The sequence below is a fragment of the Vanellus vanellus genome (genome assembly GCF_965231255.1).
Source record: "Vanellus vanellus genome assembly, chromosome: 17".
Taxonomy (NCBI): Eukaryota; Metazoa; Chordata; class Aves; order Charadriiformes; family Charadriidae; genus Vanellus; species Vanellus vanellus.
The window spans coordinates 6,884,831-6,901,897 of NC_138922.1; the positions used below are offsets into that span (position 1 = coordinate 6,884,831).

A 17,067-nucleotide genomic window follows, 5' to 3' on the forward strand; every position below is an offset into this window, starting at 1 on the left:
TGGTTACAAGGCAAGGGCAGTCGGGGTCTTGGGGGGTCAGTGGGTGAAAACCCTTTTTGGCTGTGAGTGCCCCCCCCCCCATCACCCAGGCACCTCCCCCAAAACAGCCCAGCTGTTTCAGGTCTTCTAAACACTTCCCAAGGTCCCCTTCTAACCCACATTATCTGACTATCCTAAATCCTGCCTCCTCCAAGCCCTGCCGGGATGGAGAAGGTGCAAATGCAAACCAAACCTCTGCAGAAGAACCTGGCCTGGGGTAGTGGCATCTCCCCGGCATGGCCAGGCAGGTGGCACAAGCTCAGCATCCCCTGGCACTGCTGGGACAGATGAGGACACCCAGAGGGGACCTTTCTTTGGAGGAGAAGAGGAGCACTGAGGAGCTGGGTGCTCGTGCAGGAGAAATCCCTCCAGCACTGGGGAAGAAAACTCAGGCTGGGAGCTGATGCCTTGAAGGTGAGGAGGGCTGTAAGGGGGCCTTGTAATTTGGTTTTAATAGAGGGGGGGGGGCTGATGCACAGTGGGGGGCAGCACCTTGCAGCTGTGGGTGGAGAGAGGGCTCATGCATGGCCGGATCCTGCAAAGAGGTGGAAGAACTGAGTCCTGAAGTGCTTTGCCCCAGGTTTGGGAAAACCCAGGGCTGTGCTGGCGACTCAAGCTCCTGCTGCCTTCAGGTGGGTTTTGCAGGGGCAGGTCCCACTCCAGAGGGAGCTGACCCATTAGAAGGGAAGCAAATTGAGGTTTGGGATTGTTTTCTGGGTATTGGTCCACTGAAAGGCAAAATAGAAATTTCCGCTCCCCTGGGAGCTGCCTCCTCCCTCCTCCACACCCAGTCCCAGCACCCATCACCTCCTGACCTCTGGGGACAGGCATGAGCAAAGGGGCACCTGCCTGTGTGCTGGGGAGAGGGTTTGACCCCCACAACTTGTCTCACCCAAATCCCCGGGGATCCTGGCAGGAAAATCCCTCACTGTACACACCACTTCAGGCGGCAGTGACCCTCGAGAGAGGGTCCGGCCACTCACCTGCCCCCTGCTCTCAAATGTCCTTCCCCTGCGGGGCAGGCACAGGAGGAGTGCTCGGTGTTTAAAACTCCCTGAGACACCCCGAAGCCCCCCGCTCCCCCAAAAGGCGGGCCTTGTGCTGCGGGGTGAACACAAACAGTCTCCCCTTGGGTTTCACAGCTGCTCTCGGCCCCCTTGGTCAGGGAGCAGGGGGGGTCCCTCACCGGTCTCTGTTAAAGCCTGGCAGTGGGGAGTCAGGGATTTCTTATAGGGACATAGAGCTGTAATCCTTTTAATTACATAAAGGCAGACCCCACTCTTTAATTTGGGGGGTCTACCAGCCCCCCTTCCCCCTGCAGCTTTGCCCTAACTGCTGTGGGGCTCCTCAAGGGTCCGAAGTGGAGGGGGGGGGGGGGGCACAGGTAGAGGAAGGGGCTGGGGCTGCCCTTGTGCCAACCGCGGGGGGGGACGGGCAGCCAGGACAAAAGTTTGGGGTTCGCTGGTGCTGCTGGTGCCGGATTTGGCTCCGGGTGTGGGATGCGGCGGGTTCTCGCATCCGCCCCCCGCAGCATCCCTGAGTACCACAACGCCGCCCCATCCAATACCTTCGAGCTCCCCCATCCCCACCCGCCCCGGGGCTCTGTCCCCAAATGGTCAAGTCTCAGCCCAAACCGACAGGTACCCGCCCACTCCCCATGGCAACGCGAGGACCAATGGCAGGGACGGAAGCTGTTTACGGGGCGGAGCGTCGCCGTGGCAACGCGTGAAGCCTCTCGGAGCAGCTACTTAATAGCAGCCCCCGGGCGGCCGGCAAATCACGGCGGCTCGGCGGGCAGGGCCTGGCACCGGGGCCATCCCTCATCCGGAGGGGGGAGAGCCCAAATCCCCCCCGCTATTCCTAGGGCTGGGCCTTTTTGGCTTTTTTTTTGTGTCGTGGGGTTTTTTTTCCCTCTTTTTTTTTCATCCCTCCCCCCCCTCCCCCCCCGCTCCTGTTTTTTCCAGAAGCTTCTTGCTCTCTCGTGAACTTTGGAAGTTGGGGGACGTCGCCGGGACGGGGTAAGGGACGGCGGCGGTGGCCGCAAGGAGCGGGGAGCGGTGGGGTGGCCGGGGGGGCGGCGGGACGGGCCCGGGGGACAGCAGCGCCGAGGGCTCGGCCGGGCTGCTTGGGCACAGCCGGCAGTCAGGGGCGGTAGGTTTGCACAGCGGCGAGAGGTGTGTTTATTGTTATTTTTATTCTTTTTATTCCCCCTATCCCCCCCCCCCCCCCTTCCCCGACCCAGCGAGCGTTTCTGGGATCTCCCTCCCTGCGGGCGCAGGAGTTTACAGGGACCGGGTGGTGACACTGGGGACTAAGCGTCTGAACAAACTGTCGCTGCCCTGAGCCTTATTTTTGGGGGTAAAAACCTGTTTTGTGGGAGTGGGGCAGGTGGTTCCGCCCCCCCCATCCCCGCTCCGCCTTCCCCCCCCCGCGACTGTTGAGCCCCGGCGTCTTTCAAACGGTGGAACCCCCGGTCCAGCCGCCGCCGCGCAGCCGGTAAAGGGCTCCGGGAAGGGCTCCTCGGCCCCCGGGGGGCTCTTTCCTCACCCCAAAATACGGGATTTCGGGTTTAAAGCCCAGAGCAGGGAAGTCAGACGCCGCATCTCCAGCCCCGGGAATAACCGAAGCCTGAATCCACCGGTTTGGCTCTGAGTGAGGGGGTGCGCCGGGTGTGTCCGTGCCCCCATGTCCCCCCCCGCCCCGGGTTGTTTTAGGGGTGCCGGGTGTAGGGAGGAGCAGAAAGAGAATGAAACCCAGGGACATTGGTATCGGGGGGGGAAACTTTAAGATATTTTTTCGAGGTGTTGGATCCTGAGATTTTGTCCTGCTAGCGGCAGGTGGGAGAAACATCCTGGCTTTGTGGGATGGCAGGGCTGAATTTTGGGGGTTTTTTGAGTTTTTTTTTATTGTATTTTTTAAATTTTTTTTTTCAGCCAAAGGCTTGCTGGGCAGCACTGGTCCTCTGGGATTTGGGTGACATCAGGGTGCAGGGCTTTGAGGGAATTTTCCTGAGGTTCAGGGAGGCTAAAGCACACCAGGGAAGGCGTTGCAGCTTCGGTGCGCAGCATCCCGGGGACGGGTCTCACCCAGCGGCACCGGGATCACCCAGGCCCAGCCCTGCCCTGGTGCTGGAAAGTAGCTGCATCTCCAGGAGCCTCAACCCTCTCCCTGTTGTTATTGCAGGATCTGCCCCGTCCCCTCCTTCCCATTGACGTGCACCTCGCAAGAGCTGCCACTGCGCTGAAGCATGGCTGAGGGGTGGCCAAGCTGCCTGCAGGCAGGAAAGGACAGAAGGCAGGAGGGCAGCATGAGGTACTCAGAACTGGATGACAGCCTGACCAGCCTCATGTGGCTGCAGGACTTCTCAATCCTCAACACCAGCATGGGCAAGTCCTCCTACTGTCCCAGCGGCCCGGACCCCCACGACTGTCACAGGATCCCCAGCTTTGCCGCCCCATGCTCACCACTGGCCGCTGACCCGGCGTGCATGGGTATGCCTCACACTCCCTGCAAGCCCATCTCCTCTTCCACATCGAGGACAGCGCACCATGCCGTGGCCATGCACTCTCAGCTCACGGAGGACATTGACTACAAGACCAACCCACATGTCAAGCCACCCTACTCCTATGCCACCCTCATCTGCATGGCGATGGAAGCCAGCAAGAAGCCCAAAATCACCCTTGCCGCCATCTACAAGTGGATTACTGACAACTTCTGCTACTTCCGACACGCTGATCCCACCTGGCAGGTAGGAGATTTGGAGACCTCTTGCCTTGTCCCCTCTCCCCACAGGGCTGGGAAGGGCTTTCCACAACCTCCATCTTGCAAGGAAAAGTCCCGCAGGGATGCTGGATCCTACTGGGAGGACAGTGGCACCGGCAGCTGCTGGGGAAAGGCAGTAACGGAAAAGAGCTCACCTGTGCAGAAATGTCACAGCCTCGAGGGCAGCAGAGAGAAGGAGCTGTTATGGGGGAGAGCCCAGGGCCGTTTTGGGAGCAGGAAGGTACCTGTTAGGCTGCTGGGCCCCTGTGGCTCCTCTTGGCTCCAGGATGAAGGTGTCTCTGTCCCCAGCTCTGCCTTTCTGGAGCTGTCGTGCAGTCCTGAGTCCCTCAGGGCTGAGCACATGTGAAACAGCCAGGTTGAGTATCTCTGGGTACTGAGGACCAGGTGTAGGAGAGGGATGGAGAGGACCCACAGGGAGATGCTGCTTGTTGGACAAATTCCCCTTGTTGGGAAGGTTCAGAGCAGAAGGGCTGCTGCTTTCCGAGCAGGGCAGAGGGCAGGTTTCCTGTTCCCTTGGACAGGCGAAGGAGGCTCCATCACTGTGACGAGCTAGTGAGGCCTCAGAGGGAAGCCCAAGACAGGTCAATTAGGGCTGGTGTCCCCAGCTAGCATGAGCATTTCCCAAGGGGGTAAGGGACAGCCCTCAGGCTCATCAGCTTTGGGGACAGCCTGAAGCACAGGGGCTTTTCCCAGCCACCTTGGCTCACTGCCCTCCTCCGTCATGCGAGGGGACCTCCAGCACGTGAGGCTTTCTAGGATGTGGCAGGGCAAGAGGTTATTGGGTGGCTTGGGTTATTCCCAGCCCAAATCCGTACCGTGACAGCGATCCCAGCAGCAGTGTTCACCCAGGCAGGGCTGCAAGCCCCCTGCCTAGGCATTGCCACCTTCTCCCCAGGCAGGTGGGTCTCCAGCAGGTGGGTCTTGAAGACCATCACGGGGAAGGGAACCCCCCAGTCTTCTTCCAGGGCTACTTGGGTCCCCCAGCCTCCCCTGTGCTTGGGGGACCTACAGGAGCGATTCAGGAGGAGGAGCTGTGTGCCAGCATGTTGACTTTCTCCTGCAAACTCACAGCTGGATAATCACCACATTTTTAATTAAATGTGTTTATTAAAAAGAAAGAAGGTTTTCAATCCCTCTCCACAGAGATGCAGGGGGTTCACGGGATTGTTGCAGGCAGGAATGATAAATATGTTAACCGGCCGGGTAATAACGGAGGGCAGCCCAGGCTGAATGAAGTTTGGAATGGGGAGGAGAGATGGGGAGCAGAGAATTCATGTTGCAAGTCTCTGACCCTTGTAAAATTTCGTTAAACTGTAAATTTGGAGATACCACAGCCTGGATTGTTTGCAGGGATATCTGTGTTCCTGCTGCTTCTTTCTTCTTTCTTTTTTCTTTTCTTTTTTTCTTTTTTTTCTTTTTTTTCTTTTTTTTTCCCTTTCTTTTTTCTTTTTTTTCTTTTTTTTTTTTTTTTTTTTTTTTCTTTCTTTTTCCTTTTGTTCTCTCTTTTTTTTTTTTCCCCTTCCTTTCTTTTTGAGGTTGTGTTCTCATCCCCTATCCCGATTCCCGTACGTGAAGACAGCCTGGAAAGGTCATGCCACCCATACTCCGGGGGGAGATGGATATATTCCTGTGGGAGCTGAGTGCTTTGGAGAGGAGCCAACACACCCAAGGAGCTTCAGCCCAGAGGAGGGTTTTGTTGTGTGTGTGTGTGTGTGTGTGCGTGTTTTTCAACAGCTCTAAGCATTCAAGTCTTGTTTTTCCTATTCGGCACTACGGATTATGGATGAATAAGCATAAAGATATCCAGGCAACATTAAAAAAACCCTAACCTCTACCATATCCAATCTCTTAATACAGTCTTGGCTTTGTGGAGTCCAATGCCGGGTTATTTACCCAATAACTGAGTTTCCTTTCTGATTATTCACATCACTCCAGGCACATTCAGGGATTCAGAACAGCTCGACGGGAGCAGAAACTCCTCCTTTTCTTTTTTTTTTTTTTGTTTTTTTTTTTTTTGTTTCCCCCTCAGCTCATTTGAGTGGTGGCTGATGAAGATGCAGTGATTTCACACCGAGCTTCCCTGGGCCAGGAAGCATCTCTGAGGACCTGAGGGGCTGTGGTGGGACAGCCCACATGTCTCTCTGGTTTTGCCCACCTGGTTTGTGTCAGCCTGGCCGCGTGGAGGCATGATGCCTAATTTTTGGTCAAATATTTTCCCCTCACCACGAGCAATAGGCACAGATGAATTGGGGGATACAAGGAGGGCCCTGGTGATGCCATCCCCCACAGTGCTGCCATGTGTTGCCACTCTTAATGGGGCCTTGGTCACATTGGTGTAAAGAACCTCCTCTTCCTCCTTAGCCAGGAACGAGGACCTGACCTCCTCCAGCTTAGCTCCGTGTCTAGAGCAAGTCTGGCCGGTTTCTCCCAGTGCTCTGCATGATCCAAGGCCCAATGGCCCCAATTTACAGACAAGGAGAGTTGCCCAGAATCTTCCTGTTGGTTGGCAAGTCCTAGCTTGAACCCCTTGGCTCTTGCCACCTCTGGCTGAGTTAGACAGGAGGCAAGAAAACTCTGCTGGGGACTCCGGGCAGTTTCTCCTGGGCATGTAGCCCAGGATGTCTTGACGTTGCTGTTTCTGCTTTCTTTTTCCCAAAGGTCCTTGCTGAAAATGTGCTTTTCCACCGGCGTCACCACACAGGTAGATGCTGTGGCAGCAGACAAGCCTTCAGCCATGTTTTTTTTTCTCTTTTGGTCTAGAACTCCATCCGGCACAACCTGTCCTTGAACAAGTGCTTCATCAAGGTGCCCCGGGAGAAGGGTGAGCCAGGCAAAGGTGGGTTTTGGAAGCTTGACCCCCAATATGCCGACCGGCTCAAGAACGGTGCCTTCAAAAAGCGGAAGATGCCCCCAGTGCAGATCCACCCAGCCTTCACCAAAACAGCCCAGCAAGAAGCACGATGTGTCACCAGCCCGGCCCCTTTGGCTTGCACCTCAAATAATATCCTCAACGTCAACACAGAGTCACAGCAGCTGCTGAAAGAGTTTGAAGAAGTCACCAGTGACCAGAACTGGAATCCAGCAGATGGTAAAGCTGGGCAGAAGCGCAAGCAGCCCTCACCCAACCGAACAGCCAAGGTGTCTCGGCTTTCCAACTCTGCCTTGCTGACCCAGGAAGAGCAGACCGAGCTGGGATCACTGAAAGGTGATTTTGACTGGGAAGCAATCTTCAACACTAACCTGAACGGAGACTTCTCCACTTTTGGGGATCTGGAGCTCACGCCTCCAATCAGCCCCATAACACATGACCTGGACTTGACAGTACATGGCCACCACATCGACTGTCCCCAGGAACAGGAGCAGGAGCAGGTCCTCACCGAATCCAACCAGAACAACCTGGACTTTGATGAAACCTTCATGGCCACTTCTTTCCTGCAGAATGCCTGGGACGAAGGGACAAACGATTACCTCTCCAACTCCATCAACGTGGAGCAGTTGTTTGAACTCAACGATGCCTCTTTGCCAGCAGATGTGAGCGACTGGGGCAATTTGGCGTCCCTTTTATAAGAGGCCAGTCACCATTTAAAGCCCACACAGACATTAGTAGGATGCTCCCCCTTAATGCTTCTGGGACTTACAAGGGACAAGATTTTCTAGAGACAGAGACATCCACAGTGACTTTTACCAGCTTCATTGTAAGATTATTCGCAGAAACACCTGGGGGAGAAAAAAAAACACCACCACAGACACTGCTTGATATATCGTTAAAGGACACATCAGAGGTCCATGAGTTTCCTTAAGAGAAGAAATATAACACTACTTATTTTTTTACTTTTAAAGGAAGAAATGTGAATTATCATATTTTTTTTTCCATGGAAATGGACACAGCAAATGTTCCTTCAGGGCTAAAGGAGAGCACCTGCTAAATCCCATCCAAGACATCAGATTCCTGGTGGCTTAGGACTTGATAGACTAAGTGCAATTTCCTCACCCCTTCGTCTCTCCATTTCTCTCTCTCTTTTCTTTTTCTGCCTAGGTTAGTTGGTAGGTATAGTGTGATAATTAGCTGGCAAGCAAATAGAGGTCCCTCCTGGATTCTCTCAGTTCAACCTCCCTCCTGACTTGTGCCTAGGGAAGAAGAAAAAGTTTATAAATTCAGCATCTGCCTCTTTAGATGTTTTTATATAATTATTATATATTATATATTCAAAGAAACCTATATTTTTAGCACTAGAATTTCTTAATAGTGGGGGGATAGGGGAAATGCAGTTTGGGAGTTGTTTTATATTTTCACTGTTTAAAGGCTTGTGTTCATTGTTCTTTAAACCAAGACCATGCAAGGGAGGATTCCTGGAGCGGTAGCAACAGGTTTCATTAAGGATCCAGGAACTGGCCCCAGCAGGAGAGGAGCAGTGGGGACTGGGGCGGTCCCAGAACTGGCTTTTGTATTTTTTGTGCCCAAAATCTTTGCTGAGATTGCTGAAGGGTCTAGGCCCACCATAAACCCTCTCTGTCTTTTACCAGCTGACATAGCCCCTCTCCATGTTTTTTGGTCCAAGACTCTTGCTCTCCACTTCTTTTGCTCAGCCATCAGGCTCCGTGTGGCTGCCAGGGCAACGCGGGACCATGATTAAAGATGTGCTTTTTGGGGAGCCGTAAGGAAAACTCCGTGGCATGGCCATCAGCTGATGGTGATGGGGTCACTCCACATCAAATACTCCCAGGTGGGACTGAGCAGGAAAGAAATCCACATTCAGGCTCCATCCAACAGCTCAGGCCAAAGAATATTCATGCAATGGGCTTGGGGGATGGCAGCAGTGATGAAGTCCCATCCAGCCAGGAGCAGCTCATTAGCCAGGAGAGCTACCAGGATTGACACAAACTGAAGCTTTGGCCCTTTGGCTCAGTACATAGCGAGAGCGTGGCGGGGTCTATGCAAAGTAGCTCAGAAACATTTCAGGACTGGAGCCAAACTCTGCTGAAACTTGACTTGAAGCTCTCAAGAACTGGATTCTTCACCTCTCCTTTGCTGTAGGTTATTAGAGATAGAGTAGCCATTAGGTAGGAGTAAGTAGAAGCTGTAGTTTTAGTGGTGTGTCTTAGACTTGCTGAAGAATGGAAGATTTTACAACAAAAGAGTTTCTTTTTTGGTTACAAAAGCACTTAGGTTCTTTAATGTGAGCGATATAATTTAGCAAGAGTATAGTTGTAGTTTAAGAATCAATAAACAAGCCTTTAAAAAAAATATAAATTATCCTTGGAGTAATTTGCATCCAAATTTGGGGAGAGGGTTGGAGCCGTGGAGGTGGGAGCACAAGTCCCACATCCCTCTGGTAAAGCACGGGGCAGGCTGAGAACCAACATCTTCAGCTCATACAAGCGGCAGATCTGGGGCTGGGGCTGCTGCTTTGCCCAGGTGCCAGCATCTGAAGTCCCCTGGGATGCCACCACACAGCTGGGGCCGGTGTCCCGGGGCTGGGGAGCGAGGGCCATGTCTCTGGGGAGCTTTGGGGGTCAACGTAGAATTTTATAGCTGTATTGGCGATGCTTCTTTTTATCTGTTGTTTTTGTTATATTTTCCTGCTTTGGGGCCTCTATACTGATGCTGAAGAACTGCAGAGATGTGTGCAATTTAACCTTTTTCATGGAAAGTTATTTACAAATTAAAAAAAAAGGAGAAGAAAAAACCCTTTTGCCTTGTTGTTTCCCTCCAGCACTGCCTGGCTCTATCTGACCCTCTCCCCTGGACATTTCACCAGCCCAACCCTGGTTGAACACCCAGCCCTGATACATGGGTGCTATCGCTCTCCCTCTGCGGTGGCACAGCAGTTCCCATGGGGAAACTGAGGCACAAACCACCACCTGCGTGGCAATGGTTTCACATCGCTTCTGCAGCACAAGGGTGACCGTGTCTGGTGGTCCGAGTCCTGAGAGCTGCTCCCAACCCCTCGAGCATCCTTCCCTGCCCCTGCAGGGAGCTGCTGAGGGTGATGTGCTGTGAGCGCCTGGGACTATCCCGCTGCCTATGCCATGTCCCTACCCATCCCTGCAGTGGCTTCGGAGCCCTCCTGGGTGCAGGGCGGCAAGAGGAGCTGCACAGAAGCCGCAGGAATAGCCGAGCCCTCTTGAGGCCAATTACGCCGAGGAGCAGTTGGGCTCTGCCGAAGCAGGGAAGAAAAGCAGCGTATGCTCAGCTGCTGGCACAGGCAGGGTGGGGGGCGGTGGGTCTGGGGACAGCAAGTTCAGGGAGCCCCATGGGGAGGACAGGTTGGCTGGGGGATGCAGGGCTGGGTGTGACGCTGGCCGGGGCCAGGCTGTGGGTACCTTTCTGTGCCCACAGCTGTGGGGCGGTGCTGCCACTTGGGATGGTGGGAGAAGGGGACTGGAAGAAGATGCTGGAAAATGGTGGTCTGGCCCCCGTTTGGTGGCTGCCAAGCCCCCCTGTCACATCTGAACATCTCCAGGGGCAGAGATCCCCCTCCAGACTCTGCCTGGGGTTACTGCAGCTTGGTGCTTCAGATGGACCCACTCCAGGATGTCCCATCCCCCTTGCACTGGGGACATAGCTCTTCTTATCTCCCCAACACATGAGGAGCACCCTATCACCTTCCTGGTGATCTAATGGAGCCTGTCAGCAGCAGGCACTGCAGCAGTCAGCCCCAGAGCTGCCTGTTTGCTTTGCAGAGGTCACAGCTGCTCCCAATCCGGCCAATCTCAGCCCAAAATAAGGGCTGGGCTCACTGCAGGGACTGGTCTTGGCTTGTGTGTGCCTTGTGCTGGGAGAGGAGGATGCAGCCTTTGGGATAAGGTAGGGTTATCCCTGTGGGGGACAGCTTTGATGTGTGTGTGGGGGGGCTTTTAGAGGCAGATCTGGGCTCCTCTTTCAACTTAGGGATTGTGAACCCCAAAAGGTATCTGGCAATCTCTCTCCTGGCAGTCCAAGTAGTCCCTCTCTGCTTCCCCCAAATAGTGGTGACACTGGCAGGGCTGCAAAAAGCTGGCAATCCCCTCGTCCCTCAATTCACTTTATTTTGTTTTGCCAGGCGCCACTGCATAGTTTCTGTGTTTAAACCCCCTGGAAAAAGAGGAGCCCCCAGCACCCCCACCCTGCCAGGGCACTGAAAAAAAACCTACCTTGCCAGGAAAAAATATTCCAGCCCGCTGGAGCCAGTTGAGGGTTTTAAAGTGAGAAAGGGTGAATATAAAGGAGGCACCAGGCAAGGCCTGAAACAACCTCGTTTTGTTCAGCTTCTGAAAGCAACAAAACCAACTTGGATGTGATTTTTTTTTTCTTTCAATGAGATGGTTTGGGGGGAGTATTTTTTTTTTTTTTTTTAAGAAGCAGTCAGGAGGTGCGCAAGTGGGGGTGCTCTGGGGTGGGAGCATCAATTCCTGTGGGTGTGGAGACAGGCAGGACACCACGCTGCTGTCTGCACAAAGCCTGTGTGTGCTCGGGGCGAAGGCCGGTGCCAGGAGAGAGGTCAGGACCCGGCAGCGTCCGGCCTGCCCGGGCTTGCCAGTGGCAGTGGGGTTACAGCTCATGGCTGGGGCTGGTCCAGCTCTGCGGGTTGCTCTGCCTCGCCCAGCACAGGGGTGGCGATGGGTTGGGGACCCTCGTGCTGGTGGTGTTCCCCCTGCTCTACGTGTGGGTAAAGCATCGTGCAGTGAAAACCCAGACAACTGCAGCCCTGAGCTGGCAGCGGTTTTGGGGCATCCCACCACTGGCGCCCACCGAAGCAGGTCGAGGAAGCACCCAGCCCCAATAACTCCCTGCAAACTCAGCCTTCGCAGCCCCAGCCAGGTCCTTCCCCTGCCAGTTATTAAACACATGGCAATTATTCCTTTATTATTTATTTCTGCTATTCCCCCAGCTGTCCCCTCATCCATCATCCCTCCTTGATGGGCAAACATTGACACCTCAAACCAATCTCCCGTTCACAGAGGGGGGGGGGAAAATATACACATAAGCCCTTCTTTTCTCTCCTTTTCTTGCCCTGTCTTTCTTTTCCCTCCATTGAGTGCGGGGCTGGCACGGAGCCATTCTGGCAACAGCCGGCTTTCACTTGCTAATCATCCTAAATATTGAAAATCAACGCCTAGAATAAACAGCTCAAAGATTGGGTCCATCTCTGCTCTGTTTGGAAATGCTAATCTCGCTGCCTTTTGTTTTCCTTGTGTGGATTTGGTGCTGTGCGTTTGGAGGAGGTCACAGCTCATGGGTTCTCCCTCCACCCCCAGATTTCTCTTTTAAGAAAAAAAAATAGAAAATATTTCCCCCTCCCTCGTGAAAAATTCAGCCCATTTCAACATCCCGGGCTGGGACAGCCGGAGTCATGCGTGGGGAGACAGGATGGAGGAGGGTAGGGAATGGACTTGCCTTGCATAGCAATGAATGAACCTCCAAAGTTTGGGGAAAAAAAATAGGTTCCCAAATGTGCATCCAGGAATTCACACGGATGAGAAATCTCATGGGAACTGCGCTTGGGAAGGGAGCTCCACCCCAGGTACAGCAGGTCCCTAGGTCCCTGGGGGAAACAGGGATGGAGACGGCACCTGGGCAGCCTGGCTCCCAGCCTTGAGATGAGGGGCAGAGCTTGGGGATGGCTCAGGGACTCCCTGACCCTGTGACTGATTTTTGGAGGATTTTATATCTGAGAGGATGGAGATGCCATAGCAAACCCCAGACCAGGCTGTGATAGGCCCCAGGGCTGTCCTTTCCTGGAGGGATCAGGCTGGATACAAACATCTTTCTGCAGGGTTGCAGGGGCTCTGGGAAAGTTGGCTCTGAAAACATAGAAGGGACAAAGCCCATTTTCTGCTTTTCCAGCTCCAACCTTGTGCTGCTAGCAGAGCCCAGAGGGACCTGTGGCATTCACACAGCTTGGATGGCTTACAGCATCCAAGGTACCTAAAAGGGGGCCTACAGGAAAGCTGGGGAGGGACTCTTGATCAGGGAGTGGAGCGAGGGGTAGCAGTTTTAAACTAGAAGAGGGTAGATTTAGATTAGACATCAAGAAGAAATTATTTACTCTGAGGGTGGTGAGACACTGGCGCAGGTTGCCCAGAGAAGCTGTGGCTCCCCCATCCCTGGAGGTGTTCAAGGCCAGCCTGGACAGGGCTTGGAGCAACCTGGGCTGGTGGGAGGTGTCCCTGCCCATGGCAGGGGGGTGGAACTGGATGATCTTTAAGATATCTTCCAACCCAAACCATTCTGTGATTCTAATCTGATGGAGAAACTGAGGCAGGACAAGGTGGTGGTCTTATGTGAACCAGAACCTGATTATCTAGGCAGCACTTCCAGAGCATGCCTGCACCCTCATGGTTTTGGCCGTGTTTTTTGGCTGTCCATGGGGACACCACTCAGCAAAGCTCCCTTCCTCCCTTTGTGTCCCAGGGAGCCCTAGAACAGGTCAGTGGGCTGTTGCCAGTGGCCGTTCCCGGCGGCGTGGCCGGCACAATGCACTGACAGGCCAGGGCTTGCCCTGCGGCAGGGGGAGCGCCGGTGGCTGCTCGCCCAAGCTACAATGCAATGGCCCCTGCGTAAATGCCGTCACGAGGAGATGCTCAGCATGCTGCCCCTTCCTCCTCCTCCTCCTCATCCCCACCATCGCCCCGACACGTGCCCAGGTGGGGGGCTGCAGCCCCGCAGGGCTCCTGCTCCTCCAGCCCATCCCACGCCATGGAAAGTGGCCCCCATGGGCAAGGGGGGGCACATCCAGCCCCCGCTGTGGAGAGGCTGAGCCGCCGGAACAGTGCCAACACTGCCTCCTTCTTTGGGAAACCGTGTCATGCCGAGGTCGAAACTTGGCCAGTCTGCAAACAAGCACCAGGGCCGTGGGGATTTCTTTACAAAGGCTGTTTTTTTCAGGTGATTTATTTCCAGGTTTGGAGCATTAGGGCCATCCCATGTCCTGAGACTTTTTTTTTTTTTTTCCCACTGCCATCAGGACAGTGAGAAACTCACTTTAGAAAACCAAAGCAAACACCCTCTTTGGTGTCTGGCTCCAGGGAATGGGTCTTAAGCCCCCCCAAAAAAGTGCAAGCAGGGGCAGGCTGTGGGGTCTGCACCCTGCGGATGCAGCTCACCCATGGGTGCTGGTGCGGGCAGAGCCAGGAGGCAAAGAAAGGCAGGACGAGGGTCAGCAGGTGCATTTGGGGAATGGCCCAACATGGAGCAATGTGGGCATAAGCCCTGAATATCTGGGAATTACAGATGGGACCGACCAGGCTGGGTGGTGTGGGGGCATCGGGTGCGGATCCCCCAGGATGCTCCCATCCTGCACACGGGGCCGCTGGGCTGGAGGCTGGTGTGGGTGGTGGGAGGGCTTGGGGGCATTACGAGCAGCGGGTGTTGACCTAGAAATCGCAAAGAATTTGGCCTGGCGTCATGCTGGCGGGCAGCGTGCCAGCCTGGCAGCCGAGGGAAGTGCAGCTCTGCTCCGAAATGGCACTCCTTTTCCCTGTGCCCAGCTGGGAGAGGCAACTGCTGTCTGCCTGGGAGTTCTGTGAGTGTTTTGGGCTCACTGCTGTCATGGGGTGGGATGCCCATCACACCTAGCAGAGGCATCGCTGGCTGAGCGTGAGACAGGGATTTCTTTTCACTCCTTTGGGGAATGCGTGCTCCCACCCGGCATGGAGTTGGTGCTGATTCCCATCCGGGGAACGAGGAAAGTGGACCTGCAGGTGCTGGGGGGAGTAATGCTCCATCCCAGTGTTTTTTCGCAAGACACATTAACAGGCAGGAATGCGCAAACATCCAAAGGTCGGAACTGTGCAGTGGCAAGGCGGCTGCGGCGGCTCCAGCCCCTGGGAGTGCAGCAGGCAAAGGCAGGACCCCCGTGCCCCACTGTGGGCAGAGAGGGATGGTGGAGGAGGGTCCCCTCTGCATGGGGCTCGTTGGATCTGCTTCCCTTGGGGGACTCTATTGCCTCACCAAGCGGCTCCTCACCCACCCTGGGGTCACCGAGTGTATTCCTGCCAGGGCAACTGGGCTAGCTGCAGCCTTGCATGGCCTCCCCATCCCTGTCACATGGGGAGACGTGCGCTCGACACTGACCCGCATGGCAAACAACCCCCTTCTTTCCCCAGCAACACAGCGCAGAGAGAAAATGAACATCATTCCCAGCCTGGTCCCCCGCCTTTGAAATACCGTGCCCTGTAGTTCCGCTGTCCCTGAGACCGATGCTCCCAGTGCATGCACATACATCCCACCCATCCCAATCCCAGCTGGGAACCTCAGCTCCTGCTCTAGGGAGGAGAAGAAGGGCTTGGCGATGTGCTGGGTGGCACCATGTTGGTCCCCAGTATGTGCCAGCTCCTCAGTGGCCCAAGGGGCTTGGCTGGTGGAGGGGGTCTCTGGCCTGTTTGCCCCACTCCAGCAGAGTGCTAAGTAAACAGTGACGAGGGGAACCTCTTTAATCCTGGTCATTCATTTATAAAAAGCCATTTAGAGCTGGCTATGCAGGCAGTTATCAGAGCACAGGGGAGGTTTTCCCAGCAGGACTTTAATTCCCTCTGCAAATAAAGCTGGAGGGAGGGAGAGCACAGCTTGTGTCTGCAAAGGATGTGGGCTTTGGGGGGACTTTTGGGGCCAGCCTTCAAGGGGCTGATCCCCATGAACCCCCTTCCTGCAAGGAGCGGAGGGGTCGTTGAGGGTTCCCCCTTAGGCGATTGCTTGGGTGTTGCTGCTGTGCCTCATACTTTCCCCGGAGCAGCCAGGTGGCGCACAGGAAGGACTGGGAAGCTGCAGAAGCTCAAATGCCAACCCTTATCCTGCACAGATCTGCTTTTCTGGGAGCACTGTGCATCCCTATGGCACATTACGATGCTCTGGACCCAGCTCAGGAACAAAGCGAAGCCAGTGGGGCTTGGAGACGTTACCAGGGAGGTAAAGTCCTTTGGTGGATTTGGTTCCTGTCTCATCCCTTCAAGTTCACAGGCATGGTAACAGCCAGGGGGCATCCCCCAGTGCATCCCATGCCCTGTCTGTGCACGCTCGCTCCATCATTCAGGGCTCTCCCCTTTTAACCCCACCTGGAAGGGAAAGTTGGGGACTTCTCAGCCAGCTGAGAGCTCCTGGTTTTTCTGTCTGAAGATTAATCTGGCTAAAGATTAATCGCCTTTTTTATCTGGCTGACCCAAGGGAAGACAGAATAGACTGCGTCTCAGGAGGAGGCAAAGGCAGTGCCACCGATGATGGCATTCCCACGCGTTCTCGCAGCCCGGGACACCGGCGGGTCACACCCCAGGGGCACACAGCCTGGGACGGCACTTCAGCCATAATGAAAGTTTTGTAATTTTATGTTAATCCTGGTTCCTCCGTACTCTGATCTCTCTCCTCTCCCACATCAAATGCAAAGCCCTTTTGGAGGCTCCTGGCTGTATTAATCTTGTTTTACCCTCGTCACTGCATGCTGCGTGCCTCGCAGGCAGCTCCTGCGGCTTGGGGAGCGCCACTGCCCCATCGTGTCCCCGCTGTCCCCTCCATGCAGGAGTGGGATTGACCCCGCTGGTGGGAGGCAAGGGCAGGCATAATTCATTTTTTGCAATAAAATGACTATTTTTTAAGCAGGAACTGTTTCTGGGGTGCACAGTACCGAGCCACAATGCAGGGAACAGAAAGTCCCTGCTTTGAGAGCTACTATTAATTGAATTTATCCAAACCTTGAAATGATTACACCTCTTGTGCAATGACCTTCACTACCATAAAGGCAGCCAATAGAAATGTGGATTTGGGAGATATCTGAATCTTTCCAATGACTTGGAGCCAAGCCCTGAGCAGGCAAAGCAATGCCCCTCTCTGCCTCAGTTTCCCCACCTGCAAATCAGGTTGATTCTCTGTTCTGCAGACTTTTGGGTGACCAACGCCCTGAACACCTCGTCCTCAGAGAGAAGCGACTGTCACGTCCCCACGAGCAGGAGCCACTTCCTCATGCCTGTGGCAGCGAAAACTCCCATTGCTGAACAACAGGGCCATGACGTTGTTCAAACCTTGCGGCCTCCACACCCCAAAGGTGTTGGGCTCTGATCTGATCCCGTGTCTTGGGTTTTAGAGCACTGAATCCAGCTCTGTTTGGCAAATGTTGCAAAAGGGACTCATTAGCTCTCTCGTTAGTGCACCGATGCCCAACTGAACATTGCACTGGGGATGCAGTCTTTATTCAGCCACATTGGCTGCATTTTGCACCTTCTGTGCCCGTGCTGATAGTGAGTGCATCCACCTGGATGAAAATCCCTTATCCGGGG

The 17,067-nt window shown here is 54.6% G+C and overlaps 1 protein-coding gene across 1 annotated transcript; it reads left to right on the forward strand.

Annotated features, from left to right (window-relative positions):
- Positions 1 to 3,346: 3,346 nt before the first annotated feature.
- Positions 3,347 to 7,389, forward strand: FOXJ1 (forkhead box J1; the record flags this gene model as incomplete). Its single annotated transcript, XM_082492296.1, has 2 exons — positions 3,347 to 3,787; positions 6,583 to 7,389. The coding sequence occupies 2 exons, from the start codon at positions 3,347 to 3,349 to the stop codon at positions 7,387 to 7,389; spliced, it is 1,248 nt and encodes a 415-aa protein (XP_082348422.1).
- Positions 7,390 to 17,067: the final 9,678 nt, after the last annotated feature.